Source organism: Hirundo rustica, chromosome 10 (genome assembly GCF_015227805.2).
Source record: "Hirundo rustica isolate bHirRus1 chromosome 10, bHirRus1.pri.v3, whole genome shotgun sequence".
Taxonomy (NCBI): domain Eukaryota; kingdom Metazoa; phylum Chordata; class Aves; order Passeriformes; family Hirundinidae; genus Hirundo; species Hirundo rustica.
The window spans coordinates 17,163,058-17,186,452 of record NC_053459.1 but is presented as its reverse complement, the minus strand read 5'-3'; the positions used below and the strand labels follow the sequence as shown (position 1 = coordinate 17,186,452).

The window sequence follows — 23,395 nt, the reverse complement described above, 5'->3', positions numbered from 1 at the left end:
GCTGTGTCTGATTGCCTGGCTGTTCTGTACATGCCCCATGATGGCACTCAAGATAATCTGCCCCATGACCCTCCCTGGCACTGAGGTCAGGCTGACAGGCGTGTAGTTCCCTTGGATTCTCTTTCTGGCCCTCTTTGTAGATGGGCATCACATTTGCCAACCTCCAGTCACCTGGGACCTCCCTGGTTGACCAGGACTGCTGGTAAATGACAAAGTGACTCAGTGAGCACTTCCACCAGTTCCCTCAGTATCCTTGAGTGGATCCCATAGAATTTCATGTGTCTAAGTGGCATAGCAGGTTGCTGACCATTTTCTCTTGGATTACATGAGCTTCATTCTGCTTTCTGTCCACATCTCCCATCTCAGAGGGCTGGGCACCCTGAGAACAGCTGATCTTGCTATTGAAGACTGAGGAAAAGAAGACATTAAGTACACCAGCCGTTTCCTCATCCTTTGTCATTGTTTCCCCCCACATCCAATAAAGGCTGGACATTCTCCTTAGCCCTCCTTTTGTTGCTGACATTATTTGTAAAAACATTTTAGTTGTCTTTAACAAGAGTAGCCAGATAAGTTCCAGTTGGGCTTTGGCCCTTCTAGCTCTTCCTGCATAATCTCACAACATCCTTGTAGCACCCCTGAGCTGCCTCCCCCTTCTTCCAAAGGTAAAATACTTTATTTTTCCCTGAGTTTGAGCCAAAGCTCTCTGCTCAGCCAGGCCATTCTTCTTCCCCACTGGCTAGTCTTTCAAACACATAGGGACAGCCTGCTCCTGCATCTTTTAGAATTCCTTCTTGAAGAATATCCAGCCATCCTGGGCTCCTGTGCCTTCATGACTTCCTCTCAAGGGACCCTGCCAGCCAAGTCCCTCATCAGACCAAAGTCTGCCCCTTGCAAGTCCAGGGTGGCAGTTTTGCTTGATCTCCCTCCTTACTTCTCTGAGAATCTAAAACTCTTACCATGCTGTGACTGGCGTGCACAGGATGGCCTCCAGCCATCACATCACCCTGAAGTTCTTCTCTGTTCACAAACAGCAGGTCCCGTGCGTGCCTTCCCCAGCTGGCTCCCTCACCCACTCTATCAGAAAGTTCCTCCACACACTCCAGCAACCTTCCAGACTGCTCCTGCTGTACTGTATTTTCAGCAGAAATATTTCTACCAGTTTGCTTATTTCTAAAGAAATACATAATTTAAGCCTCTTTATGATGATCTGAAAGAATCACAAACTATGCCAGAGATTTCTAATAGATGAAAGTGAAATACATGAAACATGCTGCCTACCAAAAGATACTGCTGCTTTTTAATTACATACATAATATTTCAACATCACTTCAAGCTTTATAGTTGTGCCATAATGTCATGTCCCTGTGTTACACAGTTACATTATTATCAGCCTTCACAACTAACTTTGTTTTTTCCCAGGAATAATTAAAAAAAAAAAAAAAAATCCATTTTCTTTGGAGAAAGAAAGGTTGGGGTGGGGTTTTTTTTGGTTTTTTTTTTTTTTTTGGTTTTGTTTTTGTTTTTTTGTTTTTGGTGTTTTTTTTTTTTTTTTAATAAAATGAATACTGGACCTCTAAATACTTTTCCTACAGAGAATCTCCAATCAAAACAATATGCAAATTCAGAAGATTCAATTACTACTATCTTTGATAAATCGAATACCAAAATAGGCTTTAACAAGCTCATTTCCTTTTCTACCCAATGATATCATTTTAAGCGCTATTATTTAATACAAAGATATATTACAATTAGTTTGTGATACTATGTTCTCCTTTCCAAGCTATATCTAAGGTAGCTTGACACATATTATGCTTAAAACATGAAGTAACTAAATAGTGACTAAATTATTAGGGGGGGAAATACAAAAAAGAACAAAGTAAAGAATGTGAAACCAAGAGAAATTATGTATTAAAAGTAAGTACATTATAAGTATCTAACGCCACTCAGAAGTGGAATCCTATCAACAGCTCTGAAGGGCCCCCAAGCCAGTCTCCAACTCACAGAGAATTGTAGAGGATACAAAGGTGGGACATGGAGCTGTGACCCGTTTGCTCCAGAGCACCGTCAAGTCGCAGCACGCCGGGGCTTGGAGAAACAGGTACTCTCAGCTCCTGGCTGTGCTCCCTGGTGGGCCAACAGCTGCTCCAACTGCCCCCAAAAACAGGACACAGGGCTTGCCAACACTCACAAGGCATCAGCAAAAAGCAAATGAACAGTGCTGGAAGCCTAGACCGGGGGAGCAGGCTCGCTCCACCCTGCCAGCCCCACTGGTTGCACCGGTGTCACACACGCTCAGCAAAGGGCTGTCCCACGGGGTGAAAGGCAGCACGTCGCCAGGCCTCTGCTGGCAGCTGGCACTCACAATCCCTGACAAAACTGGAGAGGCAGCAAAGGGACTGCACAAAGGCTGCCCACCCCCAGAAGGCACAGATGAGGAGGTCATGGTTTGAGCAGTCTAATCCACTCCCAGGATGTGTGTTAATTCTCCTTGCACAGATGGAGAAGCAGGAAAAGCAGGAAAGGAGCAGTGATGATGGATTAAAACCCTGCTATCATAATGCTTCTTCAGCATGTTCTGTGCCAGCCTCTGCCCAAAGCCCCTGCAGCCCAGATGAATGTCAAATACAGGCAGTCCCCTTGGGATCCACCCTCTTTGGTGCCCACACCAGCCCTTTCCAATGCAGACAAGTTGTCGTCTTCTCACTTCCAAGTGTGCACACACATGCACCCTGCCCTGGCTGCGCTAGCATCCATTCATACTGTCGCCAGCAGCCTGGACTGCATCCAATTCCTAGAGAGAACTTCAGGCAGAGCCAATTTTCAGTGCTACATGCTGCCTGCTCAGGGACACAGAGCCTTGCCTGTGGGTGAAGGGACAGGGTGATATATTTGCTGGGTCAAGGTGACCAACCGCTCAGCACAAGTCAACTATTCCACTTTCAGTGGGGACAGAGGAAACCAACCCCAAGACGCGCCCATTCAGCCTCAGCTGCAATGCCTGATGGAGAACAAGCTCCCTCTGTCCTGAGAGCTGGTCCCTCCTCACTCTTATTACCCTGCGGCTGCCCCAGACATCCCAGGGGTCAGCTCCACCCCGGAGCAGTTTTCTCCCTCCTTCCCCAGCCACTACATTATTTATCACTATTTATCAGCCAGATGCCAGAGCACAATGGCTTATATATTTAGACTCTGCAGAGCAAAAACTGATAGTGCTGGAGTCAGGCACATGCAGAGCAGGAATATCTCTGCAGCGCTGCTCACATCTGTCACCCCTCGCACCATCCCAGCTATTCGTGCCCTGCATTCCTTTCCAGCCTCAGCCTGAACTGCAGCCTTCCTCCTCCATTCCTTTCCAGCCTCAGCCCTAGCTGCAGCCTTCCTCCTCCCACCTCTCACCACTCCTGCAGTCACACTTCTCGCACGGACACGACCGCAGGTTCACACGTCAGAAGCCACTGAGCGAGCAGCCTCTGGGGGAGCTGTGAGCAGTGCCACGTTTCTGCTCCGCGCTTGAACGGGGAGGCAGCCATGAGACGAAACTGTCCCGCGGATGTGCTGGCAGGGAAAACCATCCTGGGAATGTGCTGGGAACAGCCCCCACCTGATAGGGTCTGAGCCCGGAAATCCTGAAAGAGCAGACCCAAAAAGAGTTCAGGCTCTCTCGGTTCTCACCAAGCTTTTCCTTTTACCAGAAGCCAGGGAAAACATCTGCCTAATGCTGATTTCAGAGGGACTGCTTTGAGTTTACTGTCAAGTTTTCAATGTTCCAACGTCCTGCTGGGGGGCTGGGTGCAACACGGCTAAGAATGGTGGCCAGGAAAAACCCCTTTCATGTGGAGGCAACTCGAGCCTTGCCCAGGCGAGTGAGTCCAGGACCCTCGGTGCTGCTGCCCTGCCCAGAGGATTGCCCTGAGCCGGGCACTCATCGGCCCCCTTCCCATCCCGGGGCCAGCAGACACGCCGAGGCCAAGCTGCAGCTCAGCGCCTGGCCCGCAGGCCCAGCGCTCCCCGGCACTCATCTGCCTTGAATTTTCCAACAAAGAGACCTGCGGGAGGGAGGAAGGAGGGAGGGTTCCAGGGGAGGCAGGCCGAGTGGGCGGATGATTCCACCGCCATCCCCAGTGACACGGGGCCAAGCCGGGGGGAGGAGGAAGAAGAGGAGGAGGGGACGAGGCTCTGGCTGCGCAAGGAGCCCGGCTGGGGTGTGCGGAGGGGGCTGCCAGCGCTGACACAAACAGCACATCTGCTCCCATGCAGCTGGGGGAGGGGAAGGGACAACCCCGGCAGCAGGGAGGGAAGCAAAGGAAACCCAGCTTCAACCCTGGCTCCATCCCCATCCTCCCACCAGCTCCTCCTTTGGAGCCAGCAGACCCTCTCCCCACGGCCTGGGAAGATGCCACGCTCCCAGTTTCCCTCCCTCTGCCTTGCCGGCGGGAACAGCTGGCAGCCTCGAACACGGATGCTGCAGAGACGGGTGAGGGACAGGCAGGCAGATGCTGCCTTCTCCGGGGGGTTCCAGCCCGGCTCAGGAAATTAGAGGGTATTTTATATCACAGAGTCATGTCCTAGGAATGAAGGGAAGGTGGGGAACAAGAGAGTGTGCACAGGAGAGAAAGGAGGCCATAAACCCCAAGCCGCGGAGACGGCCGCCGTGTCAGACCCCGGCTGCGCACACATCACCAGCGCAGCTGCTGTGTTCCAGCCTCCTCGTTTCCCTTCGGTGGCCTCCAGCCTGGCTGAGACTGCGGATACAAGCGAGTTTCTAGCTTTAGCCAGCTCTGGTCTCTCCTGAGCAGCATCCACTCGCCACAACAAGGTCCCCACGTAGAACTCTGATGCAGTGATACAAGCCCAGCAACAGAAGAAATCAAAGAGGCAGGGAGAAAAGCTTCCACAGGATCTAAATCCCAGGTTTGGAGGCAGGCTTGGAGCTCAGCAGCAATTACTGCTTATCTTTGGCAGTCCTGTCCCCCAACTTGCCTATCCAAGGGCTTGCAGCGGGGAGGATACTCAGAGAGAAGAAACCACAGATGTGGTGGCAAACACAAAAGCTGAATCAGAGGGGTCAGTACCAAGAAGGGAGGTAGGGGGGGGGACCTCTCAAGCATGTTGGACAGCCTGATCGCCAGGATGCAAAGATTGAGCAGAAAATTGAGAGTGACAATTTTACACTATAAAGATGCAAAGTTAGTAGAGCAGATGAGAAAAGTAAGATGTCTCCTCAATTATTAAGGGGAAAGACCTATACAGAACAGCAACATTCTTCCCAACAGTGCAAAGCCAAGAAATTCAATTATAAACAACATTCCAGAATTGCACTATTAGGTTGGTCATTCTTGTAACTTTAACAGCCCCATCTGCTACAGCTCACAAAAAAGGAAGAAAAAATACCCCAACCACACAAAAAAACACCAGGAGACACTTCTACCCAACAGCACAAGCTTCAGGGATTTACACACTAGAAATGTGATCTCATTTTCAAGACCTGTTGTACACTCCTCTTAGGGCAGGGATGTCTTGTTTTCAAATGATTGTATAGATTAATAATGCTGCATAGCAAAAGGAAGCACCTTGATGTTTTACTACTACCCAAATATGAGCAGCTCCTGGCTCTAGAGCAAAATCCTCATCTCTTCTGTAAGATAATGCTGAAGCCACAGGGATGAGCTCTGCAGCCATTTCACCAGAAGAGAAAACTGGACAGGGCAATTCTCTACAAGTGTTGGGATTTCAGTTGGGAAATACATGACTGTCCAGATTAAGTCCAGACATGATATGTGTGTTTCCCATGGCAATACAATTCACCCAAGAGCTACAGGCCCAACCAAAGAATACACATGGCAGTGATCACACATCTATCTGTGAGACCTTGGGCTTTGCAGGCAAACAGGATGCAGCAAACAGGATTAGAGGATTTGAGCTGTCTCCGTAAGCCAAGGCACTCTTTCGGTCTCCCTCACTATATTTTCACCTCCTGTACAAAGAGGAGTACAGATTGCGTGACACCAGGGTGAGAAGGGCTCTCTGACCATAAACAGACTGTCACTCTCCCAAGGTAAAAATGGAAGCACAGATTTGTAGATGGCTTTGTTCTGTCAGACCTTTCTCCCTAGAGGAGCTGCTGTCCTTCTGTCTGTCCCTGCAGCCCATGTGAACGTGAACTCCTTTGCAGCACTGTCCTTACCTGTTGTGCTTTTCAAAAATCAAGAAGCACAAAGCATCTATTAGCACTTGTCCTACTACCACAACAACAACACACCTCTGCATTTGGGTAGGAACGGCCGCCCCTGCACTCCTAACAAGTCCAGGGAGCATCACAAGGACTCCTCAAAGGTCATTACATTTCAAGCTACTACCTGCACTCCTCAAGAGTAGGCTCTTTTGTTCTCAGAGAATGTTACAACTGGAAAGGACCTTAAAGATCATTTAATCCCAATCTCCCTGCTATGGGCCTAGAGCCTCCCTCAATCATGTTCACTTCTGCTGCCCCACACCCTCCTCATGCATCACCCCCAGCTTTCTGTGCTTCCCCCCATGGTCAGTCAGGCAAAGACTGAACAGACATCCAAGATGCCAACTGTTTTCCCTGAGAAGCCCTCATCAACACATTTGCAAACACTCCACTGGACAAACAGCAGGACAAGCAGACCCCCTAGGTCTGGGCAATGCTTGGCTCCAGCTGGACCTGTGCTCAGTCCTACAGGCATTGCTGGGTGGGAGATGGCAGAGATCAGACCTCCTGCTCACCTAGTCCAAAGACTGGAAAAGGAATGCCATTTAGGAAGGAGCCACCCAGGCTCAGAGGCCTGCCCAGGAGCAGCACTTATCAAAGCAAAGCTACAGACCGATTTCACAGTGAGCACCGAGCTGGCAGCCCCTCCCGCCTTGATCCCAGAGTGACCATCTGGCTGCAGCCCTGCTCTGCAAACAAGCCCGACAGGCCTGTCCTCCGCCGACCGGCAGCAGGAAGCTGCACGGGGACTGAAGGAGGCACCTCCACACTAATTAATCCCGCCCTACCCAAGCGATGCTTCCAACCTCCGGAAGGACATTTACAGACATCATCAAAGGAAGCATTCTGCAGGCCCTCGAAGGTTCAGTGACACTTTCAGTCTCTTTGAATTGGAAATCAGGACAAACGGGAACTTCCAGCAGAAGCCGAGTCAGGTTCTTCACCCTGCTAACTCAATTTCAGCTCCTCAATAACTAAAAGCTTGCATAGCCTGACACAAAGATCCAAGACAAGTGCAGGGACTCACTGTGAGAAAAAAAGAAAGATTTGAGGTTAAACATCTGCAGAAATGACCTTCAGGGAATGGAGACAATTCCACAGATATAACAGTGGCCAAAAGCTGGGCTTGTATTCAGGGTGGGAGAGGAAACAGGCCCAAAGAGGCCCCAGCCAGAGATGTATATGAGACAGGGTGAAATCCTGATGTGGTTGCTGTGGTTCACACTGATGTTGTGAGACAGCAAGTGCACCAGAGGAAGGAGGCTTGGTCTGCTGTGACACTTATCTCCATCTGGACACAGACAGCAGGAAGAGCCCACAGCGCAGAGCTGCAAAACACCAGCTCCTGCCGACAGAGGGAAAGGGAGAGAGGTGAAAAAAGTGCAGAGGTGGACAAAGGGTTTTTCTGGCTACTGCTAGTAACAAAGAGCAAAGCACACAACATCAGCTTATCAAGAAGCTTCTGAATGAGGTGTTTGGGCCTCACTGGGAGCCCCTTGCTACTCCCCATGAGTGAGAAGTCACTCCCCTCTTTCTAGGCTGGCTAGAAATACAACAGCCTCCACTGCAATGTCCAGGGACTTCACACTGGTTAAGACGACTGTGAGGAGCTGTAAAGGGCCCCAAGCGCTGCCACAGGGACAGTGTGATGTTTGCACATACACCACAACCAAGGGAGGAGGTCGTGATGCCTGTGAAGGCTCTGCATGCACCATGAGGAATGCAAGACCAGGCCTTCCTTGTCTGGCCCTCAGCTGAGGGACACCAAGTCAGTCCTGCTTTTTCTAACAGCAAGCGAGGCTCCTGCCAAGAAAGCGCTGCTGCTGTGGAATGTGCTGGGCCAGCAGTACAGCTCATTCCTGGAAAAGCATCAACTCAGCAGGAGAGCAAGGAGAGGAGAAGAGGGGGAAATTGGGAAGAGGGGGAGGGTGGGAAACAAAGTCTGAAAGCTTGGACTTCCACACCTGGGGAAGCACAGAGCAGTCTGCTCACCAGCACCTCTCCATCACACGCAGCCATCACAGCAGCCCTGCCCAGCACCAGCTCTATGCTCTGGGAGCACCCTTCTGACAGCCAGAGTGGATCTGGGACCACACAGACCAAGGCAGATGTCCATGGGCAAGAGGAGCAAGGTTCATTTTCCCCCATCATGTTAATAATTAATTTAATTTAAATGACAGATCTCCACGAGGAGATGACAAAGAAGCCTCCACATGTGTCCTGTCCTCAAGACACTGACCAGCTCACATTTCTCTCTCCTTGCATAAACAATTTTGCATGTCTCCCCAGGAAACCAGCTCAACCCCCTACCCAAAGGGAAGGGGTCTTGAAGCATGACAGGCTGTAGATAGCTACACCTACTCTGCACATCCAGCTGGGCTGCCATCAGCAACAGCTCTGCTAACTGGGTCTGTAAGACATACAGAGAACCCCCATAAAACCAACAGGCCATTAATAAAGCTCACAACAAACTTTCACCACAAAACACTTGCCAAAGACAATGAGAAGGACTCACGCAAAAAAGAGCCTTTCAATGTCACCACAGCTGCATGGTGGCAAAGACAGATCCCCAGCTATTGCAGTACTCTGAAAAATGGACAAACACCTAACTACATCCCTCTGATCCTAAAATGCAAGAGGCAGAAGAGAGCATGAGGGGACTGAACCCTCATAAGAAACTTTACTGACCATTGCTAGGCCAGGGACACTCATTTGTTTTCTTCCTCATCTGCTTTTGATGGTGTCATGCAGTGGATGGTAAAAAAAAAATCCCTGTATAAAAAACCAGCAAACAGAGCACATTTTAGTAGCCTTTTACATACTTCACCAATTTCACTAACATCAGTCTTATTCACCAAACTCCATTCAAGACATAGGGCCAAACCCTTGAATACAAGTAACTTACCAAGGTTTACCAGGCCAGCCAGGCTTTCCCTCCAGCCAACAACCCGGCAAGCATGAAAATACTGAAATACTGTTCAACTGCTGGACTAAAGGGACAAGAAGGGTGCTCCAGTCCTAACCAAACCAAGCATGTGCTGGCAAACAACTTAGTCAACTAGAGGTCCAGAAACCAGATGAAAGCCATATAGTAGGACCCAATACATTACTGCAAATTAAAAGTCTTCTCAGTTCCCATGTACAGAATTCAGTTCATGTCCTACCTCAGGACTCACCTCGACAACAGGAATCATCTTCCTTTTCAACAAGAGGGTAAGCTTCCCCTCAGTTTAGAAGAGGACAGTGTTTTGGATCACTGTAGCACCAGGTTCCAACTGCTTCTTTTCCTTGACAGTGTGAACTCCTGGACCTGACCCTGTCACATACCATGCAAAATCTTCCACCTGCTGTCTCTGACAACTGCACCAAAGGCTGGGTAATGGCCATTGACCTCCAGAAATCACCATAACATGACATAAAATGTTCCTCTTGTAAGGGTCTCAAAGCCACAGCTGCCAACTCCTAGCTCCTTCAAGGATGGAAGAGTGCAGTGGAAGGCCACACAATCTGTCTGTAAGTCTGTAAATATCCCATGAGCTTGGTAACTGTGTTGAACTGGTCATTCTACACATTAACTATTCCCAAAGGCAGCTCAGAAATACTCATGACACATTATTACTGCAATTGGGCTATTTCCTGTGTCTGTGGGTCTGCTGGTAAGTCAAGTTACAAGACCGCCCCAATTTTGAGCTTCCTAATTATCTGCAATACTGATACCAAGTTCCCTTGAAGCATCTCTCCTGCAAGTTCCATGTAGAGTAACCACAAAGAGTGGCAGCACCATATGTTGACCAACCAGGACCACAGCGGGACCCTACAGTCAACATGGCCAGACACAGTCCCCACCTCAAGTCTACAAACCCTTCTACATGGCACAGCTAAGTCAGATCCAGCTCCAACATCATGCACACTGGCAGAAATATTACACACCTTGTGTTAGTTTGGAACTGCACCAAGGAAACCCAGAGCTCACCCTAAACTGATGCAGATGTTGACATCCTCAAAGTCTCCTGGCACTTCCAGGATGACTAGACAAGGAACAGTCTTAAAGAGTTTTCCCAAGTCTAACCTGTGGGCCCCAGCTGAAGCAACACAGTTTTAATCTAGGAAAAAAATCCACCTCACAGGACCCCCTTCAGGACCTAAAGGTGCATTTACCAGCTCTAGGTCTAAGTCAGGTTTGCCATAAGGGACTCAGCTCCACACCCAGAACCATGAAAATCCACCCTTCTCAGAGCCACTAAAACCAGTAAGAAAACTCAAATGAACACAGTGCAACAGCAAGACTATATGCATTGAGGCCCTATATGGATTTCCAGTATGGCACAGCCCCAGCTGGGCCCACAGGTAAGTCTGTGTGAATGGCACTAACATACTGGTTTAGCTAGGCAGGGCTGAATGAACTGGGACAGCTGGTTAGCTGTATGCAAACACAAGTATGGAGTTTGCATACCCATCACAGCTTCTGGAAAAAGATTCAGTTCAGGAAGCTGCTGCACCCCGGAGCCAACCAGGCAACAGCCATCGACACTGCAGCAACTTTCTCCCTGCCCTGATGGCATCGGGCCACGAAGCCAAGGTTGTCACCCGCTGCTGACACTGCTCTGGCTGTCAACAACAGCAGCACAGCACAATGCAGTGTACAGGGGACAACGTATTTGCTCACAGATCATGAGACACAAAAAGACCATGAGTAGGTGGTCAGAGTAATGCTGAGGGAAAGAGCTGAAGCCCAGGCAGGGGCAGGTTACTGTGCTAACACCAGCTTCCCTGCTATAATAATCAATGCAGAGCCAAAGCTCCTGAAACACAGACCCCTCTGGCAGACTCTCTGGGTCCCCAGAACCAGCCTGTAGCCACTAGCAAACAAGGCAAAGTCCACAAACTCTGTCAACCAGACCCAGAAGTACTAGCCTATCACCGAGACAGCTGCCAGCGATCAGAGGGGCCACGTAGCAAATAAATTCCTCTCCAAACCCTAGAGGCAGGTCAAAAACCAGCAGAGGAAAGACCTTCTCACACAGCAGCCAGTGACAGCTCTCCCAGAAACAGAGCTTTGCTCCAAGTCATGTGAGGAAGCTTTTCCCACTTCAGCTTCTGTCTTCAGCCAGGACCAGAAGGACAGACTCCTACTGCAGCAACTCAGTCACTGCTCACAATGCATCCTCTTTTCCTTCAGCTCTAACACCCTAACAAAGACACAAGGACAGTTACTCCAGAGAGGAAATAATCACCACAAAGGATTTAGTGGAGTCGGGTTCCCAAATGCTGCTTCTGCTGCCTTCCATAGCTAGCTGTGATTGGAAAAACAACGCCTGTGGCATGTCGCCTTTAACAAACAACTGATACAACAACCACAACAGTCCCATCTCTCCACTGTGATACAGAATTACACGGCACAGGAAGGTCAGCACCAGGCATCTCTGCCTGCCAAAGCCTCCTGAGAGTTCCAGCCCATTCCTGGATGGGTTTAATATTAGTGCTACAGTAATAACAACATAGCAATGGAAACAAGTGAAACCAAGAGCTTTGGGGCTCAGGGAAACACTAATGCCTCAGCTCTGTAAGCTAATGCAGTCCTCAGAGACAGTGATATTCACAGGCCAAAAGCTCACACTCTCTCCTAAGGCCACCATGGCATTACACAGATAAGCACATGGACAAAGCAGACAAAGTCACAGAGATTAGACTAATTCCCCTATTTGTACTTTATTGAAATGCCTTCCAAAAAGCCTTTACAAAAGGATTTGGTCCAAAAATTTCCAACGGCAGCCACCAGCGGGATTAAGTTTTGCTTTACTTGCCAGCTGCTGCCTAACAAGCCAGCACCAGCGGGACAAACAGTAAGGTAGCCACGTGGTGCCACATCCCCCTTCTGGAAAACAACAATCCATCCAGCACAGGTCAGAAGGGCAGGCTCTGAATAACAAACAAGGGATGGAAAGAGGAGGAAATCAATAGGAAACACCAAAAACACACAGCCCTGACTGCTGCCTCATCAGATGTGCAGCACGATGCAAAGCTGGTGCAACATGAGGGCAATTTCCTGCAGACTCTGTATCTGTTGTGTTATGCAAGCCCAGCTCCTCTTCACGGGCTTTTTCACAGATCAAATATCTTAAACCACAACATTGTTCTATTTATTTGGATGCAGCCAAGGGTGGAGGAGTAGCAATTCATTACAGCAGGTACCCTCAGCTCAGAACTGTTCAGCAACTGCCATGCAGGCATGGAAGAGGCTTCCTACCCCTTTAAGTGCACTGAGCTCAAAAAGGAGTTCAGGAATTTCAACTATGCTCCCTACACCTCTACATATAAAGCTTGCAAGTCTAGATGAAGGGCCTGATGCCCATCCTGACAGAGGATTGAACCTAAACCCATGTGTGCAGCAGAAAAGCTGCAGGGGAAACTGGATTTTCTCTGCTTATTTCCACAGACCCTTCTTTCCTGAGCACCCCCACTTGCACAGTGATGAGTGGCTGCCTTCCCCTTCAAGAGTTCACACCTGCTAGGAGAAAGAGGCCAGGAGCACGATGGAGAAGAGGGATTTACTGAAAGCTCAGTCCTCCAAGCACAACGACCTTGGGCTCGTGGACCATCTACCTCCAGCCCTGCACGCCAGCATCTTCCTCCTCAGAGTCCATTATGAAACACTGCCTTCCCCAGTAACATCCTGCTCTCACTGCAGCCATGTAGGAAGGAACATCACTGCTTACACTACCACCCAGAAGACCCACCACCCACCCTGAGGGTGAGCCAACATCTGGGATTTGGGGACAGCAAAGTTCTAGATGAAATTCTAGAGTTCACTTTAGAAAAAAGATGTATCTCAGCAGGTACCAGAAAACTGAGTGGTGGAGACACCACTATCATCCCATAACAACAAAAAACTCAGGTTGTGACCCAAATTATGGTGATTTATGAGCCATTTTTTACGGCATTATGCCTTGACATCCAAGACTGAACCTTGGAGCTGGAACACAGCTGTACCACAGTTGGGGCACACTGATTTACTCTGCAGCAATTTCTGACACATCAAGGTAGGGTTTTGCACTGTGCTGGAATTTGGAGGACCAGAGTCCTCCAGATGATTTGAGAACACTGATCTGCACCAAAACAGTTGCATTCACATGGCTTAGTAAAGGTCTCTTGACCTTTTTTTCTTTTTTTTTTCTTTTATTCAGAAATGACAAAAGAGGCTTAAAATTAAGAAACATTCCCATCAAACACATAACTGAAAACAATGCCTCCCTAAGAAAAATGCTGGCTTCAACATAACACCATATTTTGGGAGAAAATACATTCAGTAAAAAAAAAAAAAAAAAAAAAATCTGACCAGTTCTGGCTGCAAACTAGTTCAATAGATGTTGTAAAGCTTCATTGTTTGCATAGGACACAGAAGGCCTTCGGGTAATTGGTCTGCAGCCTGATTTGGCTAACTTGGCTTTCCGAATGCCACCCCAGGCTGTGACTGCCATCCAATGTGGCCTTCAGAGCACAGCTCCAACCACAACTGAGAACGCTGGACACCGACAGAGTCAGTAATAGCTGGGTCTGAACGGCAGGACACACAGGGCCAGGCGCAGACAATACGGTCCAGGGAAGCAGGGAATACTGTCAACTAACCATCTCCATCTTCACCTCAGCCCTGGCACTGCTGTAGTCCCCACCACCATCACCACAACACTTGGAAACAGCTTCCAGCAGCAGCTCCAGCCAGAATCAGCTCCAGTGTCCATGGGCCACCCCTAGCACGGGCAGCGTTACAGGAACTCCCCACCACGAATGCAGACAGTGGTTAGCAGCTCTCTGCCAAATCCTCAGCAGCTCAGGAGACAGAGGCACAGGCTGCAGTAACCTACAGGCAAAATGTCTGGAGTAACTGCTGGTGGGCCCTTGCTAACCAGGGCAGCTCTCCTCACAGCAGGCATGGAAACACATCCTCTGGAGCACAACAGATGGGGTGCTGTGGCCTCTACATGTAAAGTGCTCCCCTCCCCATGGAATGGACAGGGACTGACTAGAAACTGGAAAAAAGTGATGGCCACCTTCCAGTAGGGCCAATGCTGTCACTTAGATCACCACAAGGGACGTGAGTATGCAAGGGAGTTTTGCAGACCTTTTCACTCACAGACTTCTTGCCAGCCTCTCCCAGCATGAAATTCATACTGACATGGAAGCAGTCTCCACCAGGGACATGGGACAGGCAAAGGTCTTCTGGAGACAGCAAAAGTTTCCAATTAAAAATAAATTTTAAAAATTTCCCCAAATCAAAATAAAACGACTCCCCCAACACAGGCTACAAAGAGCTGGCAGGAAAGGCAGGGGCACCATGCCAGTGCTCACCACTGCTTAGAAATTGACACTGCTTATTAAGTTTAGGATCCCTCCCCCAGCTCCCAGCATTTCCAGCCAGAAGGACAGTCACCGCTGGCATCAATTTCAAAAAGACCCTGCAATAAAAATAAATCACTTGGCCTTTCAGAGAGCATCAACGGGTTTCCTCATGCACATGTGCAGAGATGAGGCTGCCAAATACCAATGGCATCTGACCCCTACACTGGGAATTCCAGCAGCACCCGCTTTGTTCTGCCTCCAGAGTGTTGTCCTAATCACTGCCTTGTACCGGGCTTTGGAGAGCAGGTGATAATTAAGCAGGTCTGGATAAGATACTGGGCCAGTGATTAGCTGGATACCAATTTTCACTTCACAGCTGAGACCAAGGAAATCACCACAGCTATGAAACTAAAATTGGAATGGAGACCTGCAAGAGGGAGAAACCAGCAGCAGCAGCAGGAGCAGCACCATCCCACCACTGTACCTCAGATCACTGGTGTTCTCCCAGCAACGCAGAACCAGTAGGATGGGGAGAGAGGAATGGTCCCCTTGCAGAAGAATGGGGCGGGGAGGTGGCCAAGTGAAGATAAGTGAAATGATCACCAAAGTGATTTCTTCACAGGCAAAAGAAATTCAAACTTTCAGGCACTCCACAATTTATGGAAAGACAAGGCAGAACTTCAGGCCAGGTGCTAAGGATTTACCTGGACACAAAAACTGCACTCATTAAACTGCTCTGAAAAATTTAGCCTAAACTTTAGCATGCCCCTGTGGAAACACATTTTGATCAACAGAAAATGAGCAGTATCAATAAGAATCAGAAAATTAATCAAAATATATCACACTTCAGCTGATCTAAGAATATCCTCAGAGTTGTACCAGTTGAAAAGACAAATCCATAGTTCAGCTGAGGCAAACATGCACAATACATGGCTGGTGAGAAGTCCATGCTGCCCAGGCAAATTTTTCATGATGGATTTGGGTAGGAGACAACACTACACATGACTGAAGCCCATGTCCCAGCAAACTACAAACTACAGACCATCAGCATGGTTGCTCCCTTCCCAACTGCACAGGTACCCAGAAGAATTTACAGTCCTGTCCTTGCAGCACCTCTACAGAACTGAGAGCTCTGTCATGCTAAGAGCCACACAAATGTTTGCCCAAGAAGCTCCCAGAGTCAAGCGGACAAGACAAAGCACAGCTGGAAATTCTATTTTATGGATTAACAATAAAACAAAAAAATTAAAAAGCCTGCTCAAAATCCCATTAAAAACCTGGGGGAGGTCTGATGGAGAATATGGATCTCACAAGCAGTGATAGCACTGCACTGATCTAAGGTGCTCTCCTGCTGACCAGCACACAGCTCTTACCTGTGAAACCCTGAATGAAAAGATTCAAGCTGCAGGAAGAAACCTTCCTTCTCTAATGAATGCAATGTTAGCAGCCAAGGGTAGTTCCACTCTTCATAGTGAGACACATCCACACAAAGTATTTCAGGTCCAAAAGGAGTCTACTACATCTGTGCACTGCTACACTCACACCATCCATCAACTGACCTTCATGTGCCTGCACTTCTGGGATTAGCAAGACACAAAGCCAACAAGGGCACAGGTATCTGCACCCTGTTACGCACCTCTGTAGCCCACTGCATCAGGAACAAAACCCTGCAGCCTCCCTGCTGCTCACAACTCCTCTTCCCCAGGAGAAAGTGCGTGAATTCTTCTCATTTCTCCTCCTTGCCACCCAGAAGTGACACCCACCACTCTAGGGTTCTTAATTATTTGAAGCTGAGCACTAACTCCTGCCATAGCACAACAGCTCCACAGCCACCCAGGGGAACCTCAGATCATATTTCCAAGGAGACGTAAACAGTGAAGCTGCTCCATCACAACTCTGATTCTCAGAGCAAACAAATATTAACAAGATAAACAAAAGAATGAAAAAATCCCACACACTAAGACTGAGGCTCTAATACTGCCTTGGGGATGGGGTGAGCTGAAGGGAATACCAGATTGGAGATCCACAGCCTGGAGAAAAACAAGAAAGAGCAAGAAAGATTCAGACTGGGCAACAGAGGTGAGAGGAAACTTTGGACATCCTGCTCCAGCTGGCTCTGGAAGGTGAGATGCCTACATTCCTGATAATGGACAAAAGGAAAAGTTTGCTTTATGCCACAGGGATCCTGCAGAAGGTCCAAAACAGAATCATGGGACCTGCAGGCCTCCTCCTCATTGATCAGCTGCCCTAAGGCCATCTACTTCATCTCTGATTGAGGGGGCTTTAACCTGGGTCCTACTCCTGGACACTGCCCAGTTGACAGAGAGCAGCCCAGCACAAGCAGCCAGAAATCACCTGAGGGAATCCCCTCAGAGAAGGAGCTGAGAGGGATACATGTGTGAGAGAGAAACACTTTTCCCTGTCACACAGCTTCTGAATGCCACCATTGTTAACCTCCTAGCTTTCATTAATTGCCCATGCATTTACAGACAAGCAGCCAAGGTGCCTCCTGCCCTTCTGTCTCTGATTCTCCCTGCAGGCCAATGGCTTGCTTTCCCATTGAAGTCAATTACCAGAGATCGTGAAATTATTCAGCTGGACTTGATGAACTTAAGGTCCTTTCAAACCAAAATGATTCTTTAATTCTATTTTGCGTGCTGCCTGAGGCTTCAGGGCTTCTCAGAGCAGCTAGACTGCTCTGGTTGTTCCCACCACATCTCAACCACCAGTGTGTTCTTCAGCTCTCTGGAAAGCAGCAGAGACAGCTTTCCTGATGAAGCATCCATGGTGACACCACGAGAGCTCTGTTTCACCCCAGGCCTTGCATATGCTGCTCCAACTGCACAACTCCTTGCCCAGGACTTCTCCAAGGAATGGGCTGCCCACACAGAGCCCCCGACCCCCTCTCAGCTGCACCTTCCCTTCCAGAGCAGTTTATGCTTCCCAAACAAATTAGCTGAACTGGTCACAACAAAAACCTCATCCCATGCATTTCTGACGCAACTGATCTTGTGGTGTCTTCCTGAGGGACTTTCCCCTCTCCCTGCTATCACCCACTATAACTCCCTATGCTGCTTTATAGTTGAGTTTTGTTAATCCACCATCTACCTCCTCTTGTAGAACCTTAAAGAGACAGAGGAAGATGAAAAGGCACAGCACAAAACCTCACTGCCACCAGACCCCTCTTCCCGATGCAAGACGCGGCTATTTATTACTAAACTTTGTTTATAGTTGCGCACTCTCCCACCCACATGGCAATGTTTCATTCAAGACAAGTTTGAATTCACTTCAAGAACAACATTTCAAAGGATCCCAAAGCATTTGTTTACAAACAGCATGCATGGAGAATTCACTTCTCCCACCAATGAACATGGTCCCCTCCGAGACAGGGAGAGGCAGCTGTTTCATAGCACCCAACAGCTGAGGGACAGGAAACCGTCCACAGACAACTGATACTGCTGAGGAAATTTATGGAAAATGAGGGCTGGAGATTTCTATTTGCCAGGAGAGAACGGGGAAGCTTCTGAGGACTAAAGCTCCCCACTGGGTCAGGAGGAATTTAGGGAGGCAAAGCATCCCAGACTGTGGTCAAAGGAGCGACTCCAGATTTCAAGCCTCATCTGAAAGCTGGCACCTCCCAAATTAACGGGAACCTGGGCACCGGGATAATTTGGCTGAGGAGGGGAGAGCACCCCCTGCTGAGGCAGCCACACAGATCTCATCCAAACCCCAAACAGGCCCAGCCCTGTTCAACATGGGGTACAAGCCAAAATCACAGCCTAGAAAGGTATTTGGTGCAGCAGGACACTGGGAAGACTATAAAACTGAAAACACTTTGCAACCCCATACATAAGACCTACTGTAAACACTAAATCTTCAGAGAAGGAAGGATCACACAACTCCTTCAAATATCAAAAGTCCTAGGAATGGTAAAGGGTCACATGTTGTGGAAAGCAAGAGGGTCCCAGGATGGAAAAAGAGATCCTCAAAAAGGCTAAAGGAAAGTCAGATGTAGGAAACCTGGACAAAACAGAGCGAGGACAAAGAGTCTTACAGGGAGCTGGCTTCGTATGGTACTTGCTCCCCAGAACAGTAACCAACTTTACACAGGTAGAAGACAAGAGGGCTCCCCAGAAGATCGGTGAGTACACATCCAAACAAGGGATAGAACACACTCCTCACCTCCAAAGAGTCACCTGTGATGGGACGAACCAAAGGGCATCACAAAAGAAGTGATGGAAACACCAGTGCTGGAAGAAAGCCACCCTGCAGGAGATGGGATATGAGGCACGGCTGCACCACTCTTCCATACCAGAGACTGAGCATGGAAATCTCACTTTGAGGATGGGACATATACATGGGTACAGTGAGTCTCACACACAACCCTTACTCAGAGGGAGGCAGCATGTGGAGAGCTCTCACTCCTTCTCCATGGAGGCAGGGGAGGAGAAAGCTGGTTCCCTCTATGCATTCCTCCCAAAAGTGAGATGTGGAGGACAAAGCTGCCAAAATGGATGTCCCTCCCCAAAATGGATGGTAGGAGAACAAAACTGTCCCCAAATCCATTTAGTGGAAAGGGCTGATGGAGGTGGCACTACCTCAGCAACCTTTTGGAGGAGGAAGCAAAGGGTACTTTACCCAGGCAGGCCCAGTGGGAGATGCCCAGGCCCTTTTGGTGGGGAATGACAGTCCTGAGTAGGATACAACCTAGGGATGCCACCCTAGACACCCCAATGTGGGCTGCATTGGAGATATCACTCAGGCAAGGTGTTGGTCAAACATCCTGAGTACGGGGAGGAGGTGACCCCTGGATGGGGATGATGGTCTCCTCCAAGGTACCTCTGGCACCTAAAGCAGGGTATCACTAGCTCCCTCACTGAGGAGGTAGCACGGGGCAGCTGGCCCAGAGCTGATGCGGGATCCGAGGATGTGGGGCAGTGCCCAGGGACAACGAACCCCAGAGAACGTGCACAGGGGGGCATCACCACCAGCCTCCCACAGGTGAGGTCCTGGGGTGCACGGAGGGTGTGTCCCGCCAGACAGACCCCGAGGGGGTCACCATCCCCATCCTCTCCAAGGAAAAGCGATGGGGACGGAGGATGGATCGGGGTCTCCCTCCCCGCGCCGAGGGGCAACTCCCCACCCCGGGGGTCCCGGCCCCGCCGTCCCGGGGGCGCTGCCGGGGCCGAGGGGGCAGCCAGCCCCGGCCCCAGCCCCGTGAGGGGAGGGAGTTCCCCAGCCGCCCCCCAGCGCTCCCCGGGGAGGCCCACGGGGCCCGGGCTCCACGCGTGGCCCCGGGGGACCGGGCCCGGGCCCGCGCTCACCCGAAGTCGTCGTCCATGGACTTGAAGTAGAACTTGTAGTTGGGGCGGTTCAGGAGCCCCTTGAAGTCGCCGAGGGTGACGCGCTCGGCCGGGATCGGCAGCTTCACCAGGTACGGCGTCTCCTGCTCGTCCAGGTGGTAAATGATCTTCGTCTCGGCCGCCGCCATGGCGCCCCTGCCCGGCCGCCAGGCCCCCGCCTCTGCCTCCGCTGCCTCCTCCGCCCCGCCCCGGCCCGGACCCGCAGACCCGGCCCGGCCCCCGCCCGCGCCCCGGCCCGGCTGCGGCCTCCGCACGCCCGGTCCCCCCGCGCCCCTTGTTCTCCGGGTCCCAGCGCCGCCCGGCTGCACGGCGCAAGCTCGGCCTCGGCCGGCCCCGCCCCGCCCGCCGTCCCGGCCCCGCCGGAACCGGAACCGGCGCCCCGCGGGGCCGCGGAGCGGGAGCGACCCCGCACCGGCACCCGCCACGGGCCGGCAGCGGGCTCAGCGGGCAGCCCGGGAGCTTGGGCCCAGATCCCGCCGCGATGCTGGCCCGCACCCTGCCCCCGAGCCAGATCCCGCATCGATAGGGGACCCCCCTTCGCTGGGATTGACCCTCTCATTTGGACTGACCCCCCTACACAGCCATCCACCCCCGCTGCTGCTGTGCCCCGTGTGGATGCATGGCCCCTGGGACTGCCACAGCCCAGCCCCATCGCTCGTGGGTGCATTGGCATTTATGCTTTATATCCACATCCTCCTATCCACCTGGTACTCCCGGTGCACCCACATTCCCAGTTCCAGCTGGGAATATACCTCTCCCAGGCTCCCCACTCCCCTTCAGCTTTCACACTTCCTTTCACACACCCTTCTGATGCTGCTTCACAGGGTCGTTCCTGTGTCCCACGACCTCTGCTTCTATCCACACCCCAGGCCTCCCCTGCAATCCCTGCAGCCCTGGTCCTTTATCACACACTTCCCAGCCTGCCCCATGCTTCTCGTACGGCGATGTGCCCCATCAGTACAGCTTACAAAACATGAGGCATATCCATCTCTACCCTATCCTTCCATGTACAGACCCCTTTGAGCTCCCTGTAGTGTCTCAGATAGACACCACACACAAGGACTACCACCCACCCCAGCTCCTCTCCAGCTGAGGCTTCCCTCTGAACCCCTTGTCAGCATCCAACAACTAACCCCAGTACCCAGACTTTTCCTCACCAAGCAGACTCTTTGCTCTTCATGAGCATCTGTTCCACACACCACAGCTTCTTCAACTGGGCACCCTTTGGCTGTGTGTTTTTTTTTCTCATCCTTTCTCTCCCTGGACCCCAGCAAATTCTTACCTATAGTCATCAGCACTGTGACCCCAGCCCCTAGGACTTGCCTCTCTTCCACAGCAGTCTCAGCCTGTCCGGTTTCCCCTCTGCACACCTTGCCAGCACGCAGCAGGCACCAAGGAACCATCTCCATCAGTAGTTTCCCAGAGCTGTGGCTGAGGGCAAAGCTGGGGTGGATGGAGTTTTGGGAACACCCACCAACAGGAAGGGCAAGAACCGCCTTGCACTATCCTGGATTAGAAGGAACAAATGCAGAGGGAGCACCACACCATGAGCCTGCACAGGGCATGAGACTAGATCAGCCTTCCGACGAGACTCCCCTGCCCTAGGAAAAGGAGCCAGAGAGATCCTACAGGGAACAGGGCCAAGTTCCTCAGGCAGGCAGGCAGGCTGAGCTAAATAAGCCGCCTCATGCATTAAAGAGTTCTGCAGGCATTGCTAGTAATTACCTGGGCAGCACTGCTAGACTGGGGGAAGAACCTGACATTAAACTGAAAAAAAAAAAAAAAAAAAAAAAAAAAAAAAAAAAAAAAAAAATTCAAGGGAAGTCCTCAGGTAAGCAGAAGCTGTAAGAGGTCTGAGACTCTCCCATGTTTCCACACCAAATCTTGGAAGATTGTAATTTCCTTGTGCTTGGAGCTCTGTGGTAGAAGCTGGTGTACCTGAAATGAGGAATCCAGGTCAGGAATGGAAAAGTTTAGTTTAAGTTGCTTTTTCCTGTGTCAACCCTGACAGAGCTAATCCTAAAGTCTTTTTGCAACACCTCTCTGCCCCAAAAGCAGGCACTTGGGAAAGAGCCCCAGTCTGCCCCTAGCAAGGCCACTGTCTCACCCACCTCCCTGCACAGCCATGGATGAACCTTGGAGCCTGTATTGTACACATTACAATACCTTTGTATTTGTTACCAAAAGGGTAACAAATTTGTTACCTTCGTTACCAATAGGGCAATTTTCGGTAGCGCTGAGCTCCCAAGGGAGCACATGCAGCTCAGGGGAGGGGTGCCACATCCCCCAGGGTGGTAGTAGATGAAATCTCATTGCTACAGCTGCCTTTTCTTTTAAAACAGGCCAAGTGACTGAACAGACTCAATGATAGATGGGTTTCACTGCTCAGAGAGGCCTTGTGCTGTATGACTCACTGAATGGAAGCTAAGAACACAGTGCCAAAGAAATTAGCAGGAGGGGATTGTGCTGTGTACTCCAAGGTCCACAAGGAAGAGTTTCTGAACTGCCTGTTGGCTTATTTTTGCAATTATTGCAACTTAAAAAAATGCAGCATTGATAACATTCCTTCTTACGGAGTACACAGGCTTCAGACATTTTGGTGGATCTTGGAACAGCCCAAAGCAGAGGCGGATGTACTTGAGTTCCATCACTTACACCTTTAAGCAACGTCAAACTATTATCTTCTTTTAGAAGGGTTACTATTGTAACTGAAGTTATGGGTTTGATACAGGAACACCAGGTTCTGTCCGTCCAACCATCCATCCCTTCCTCCCTCCCTGTCAGATCGGAAGTCAGACAAGCTGATTGTTATAGCCTTAGGAATATACTTACTGCTTACATTGAGATGGGGAGCAATGATTCCACATTCAAGATTGCTCTCCAAGGCATCTCCAGTCTTCCAACCAAAAAACCATCTTGACTGAAGCAACAAGAAAGCATCAAACCCACCCTACACTTCAGCAACGGAGCAAATGCTTCTTTTAGAAGTACAATATGTATCAGTACATAAGGATGCTGCACCATGCCAGAACTCCACCTTGGAGAATATTAAGTATCTTAATTTGTTTTCTTTTTGCTGCTCTGTTCTTGGCATCTGTAAAACTACCCCACCACACACACCACCAAGGCCTGAAGGATGTGGTCACAGAGCAACATCATTCTACCCTTGGATTTTAACTCCCAGGTAAAAACAAACAAACAAACAAAAAAAACCAGCTCACACCACGAAGTTGGAGCAAAGGAGGAAGGAATGTGGAAAAAACAAAAGTGGAATTGTTACTTGGCAGAAATAATCAAGAACTGCTGGCAAAACTGAGCTATTTACAGCACTACATGGTAAATTTATTCTTAAGCCATCTTTACCCTGTAAAAGGAAAAAAAACCAACTTGATATATCCAAGGAGATTTTAAAATTACCAAGTTTCGCAGCTGGTTTGTAAATGTTTTTACTGTAGCTGCCCTT

The 23,395-nt window shown here is 49.9% G+C and overlaps 1 protein-coding gene across 2 annotated transcripts in view; it reads right to left on the bottom strand.

Annotated features, from left to right (window-relative positions):
* The window catches only part of DVL3 (dishevelled segment polarity protein 3), a 33,891-nt gene extending 13,785 nt beyond the window's left edge, over nucleotides 1-20,106 (bottom strand). For both annotated transcript variants that reach the window (XM_040074544.1, XM_040074545.1), the window contains exon 1: nucleotides 19,894-20,106. In XM_040074544.1, coding sequence (XP_039930478.1) covers nucleotides 19,894-20,060 — 167 coding nt within the window. In that variant the 5' untranslated portion in view covers nucleotides 20,061-20,106. The remainder of the gene's footprint in view (nucleotides 1-19,893) is intronic.
* Nucleotides 20,107-23,395: the final 3,289 nt, after the last annotated feature.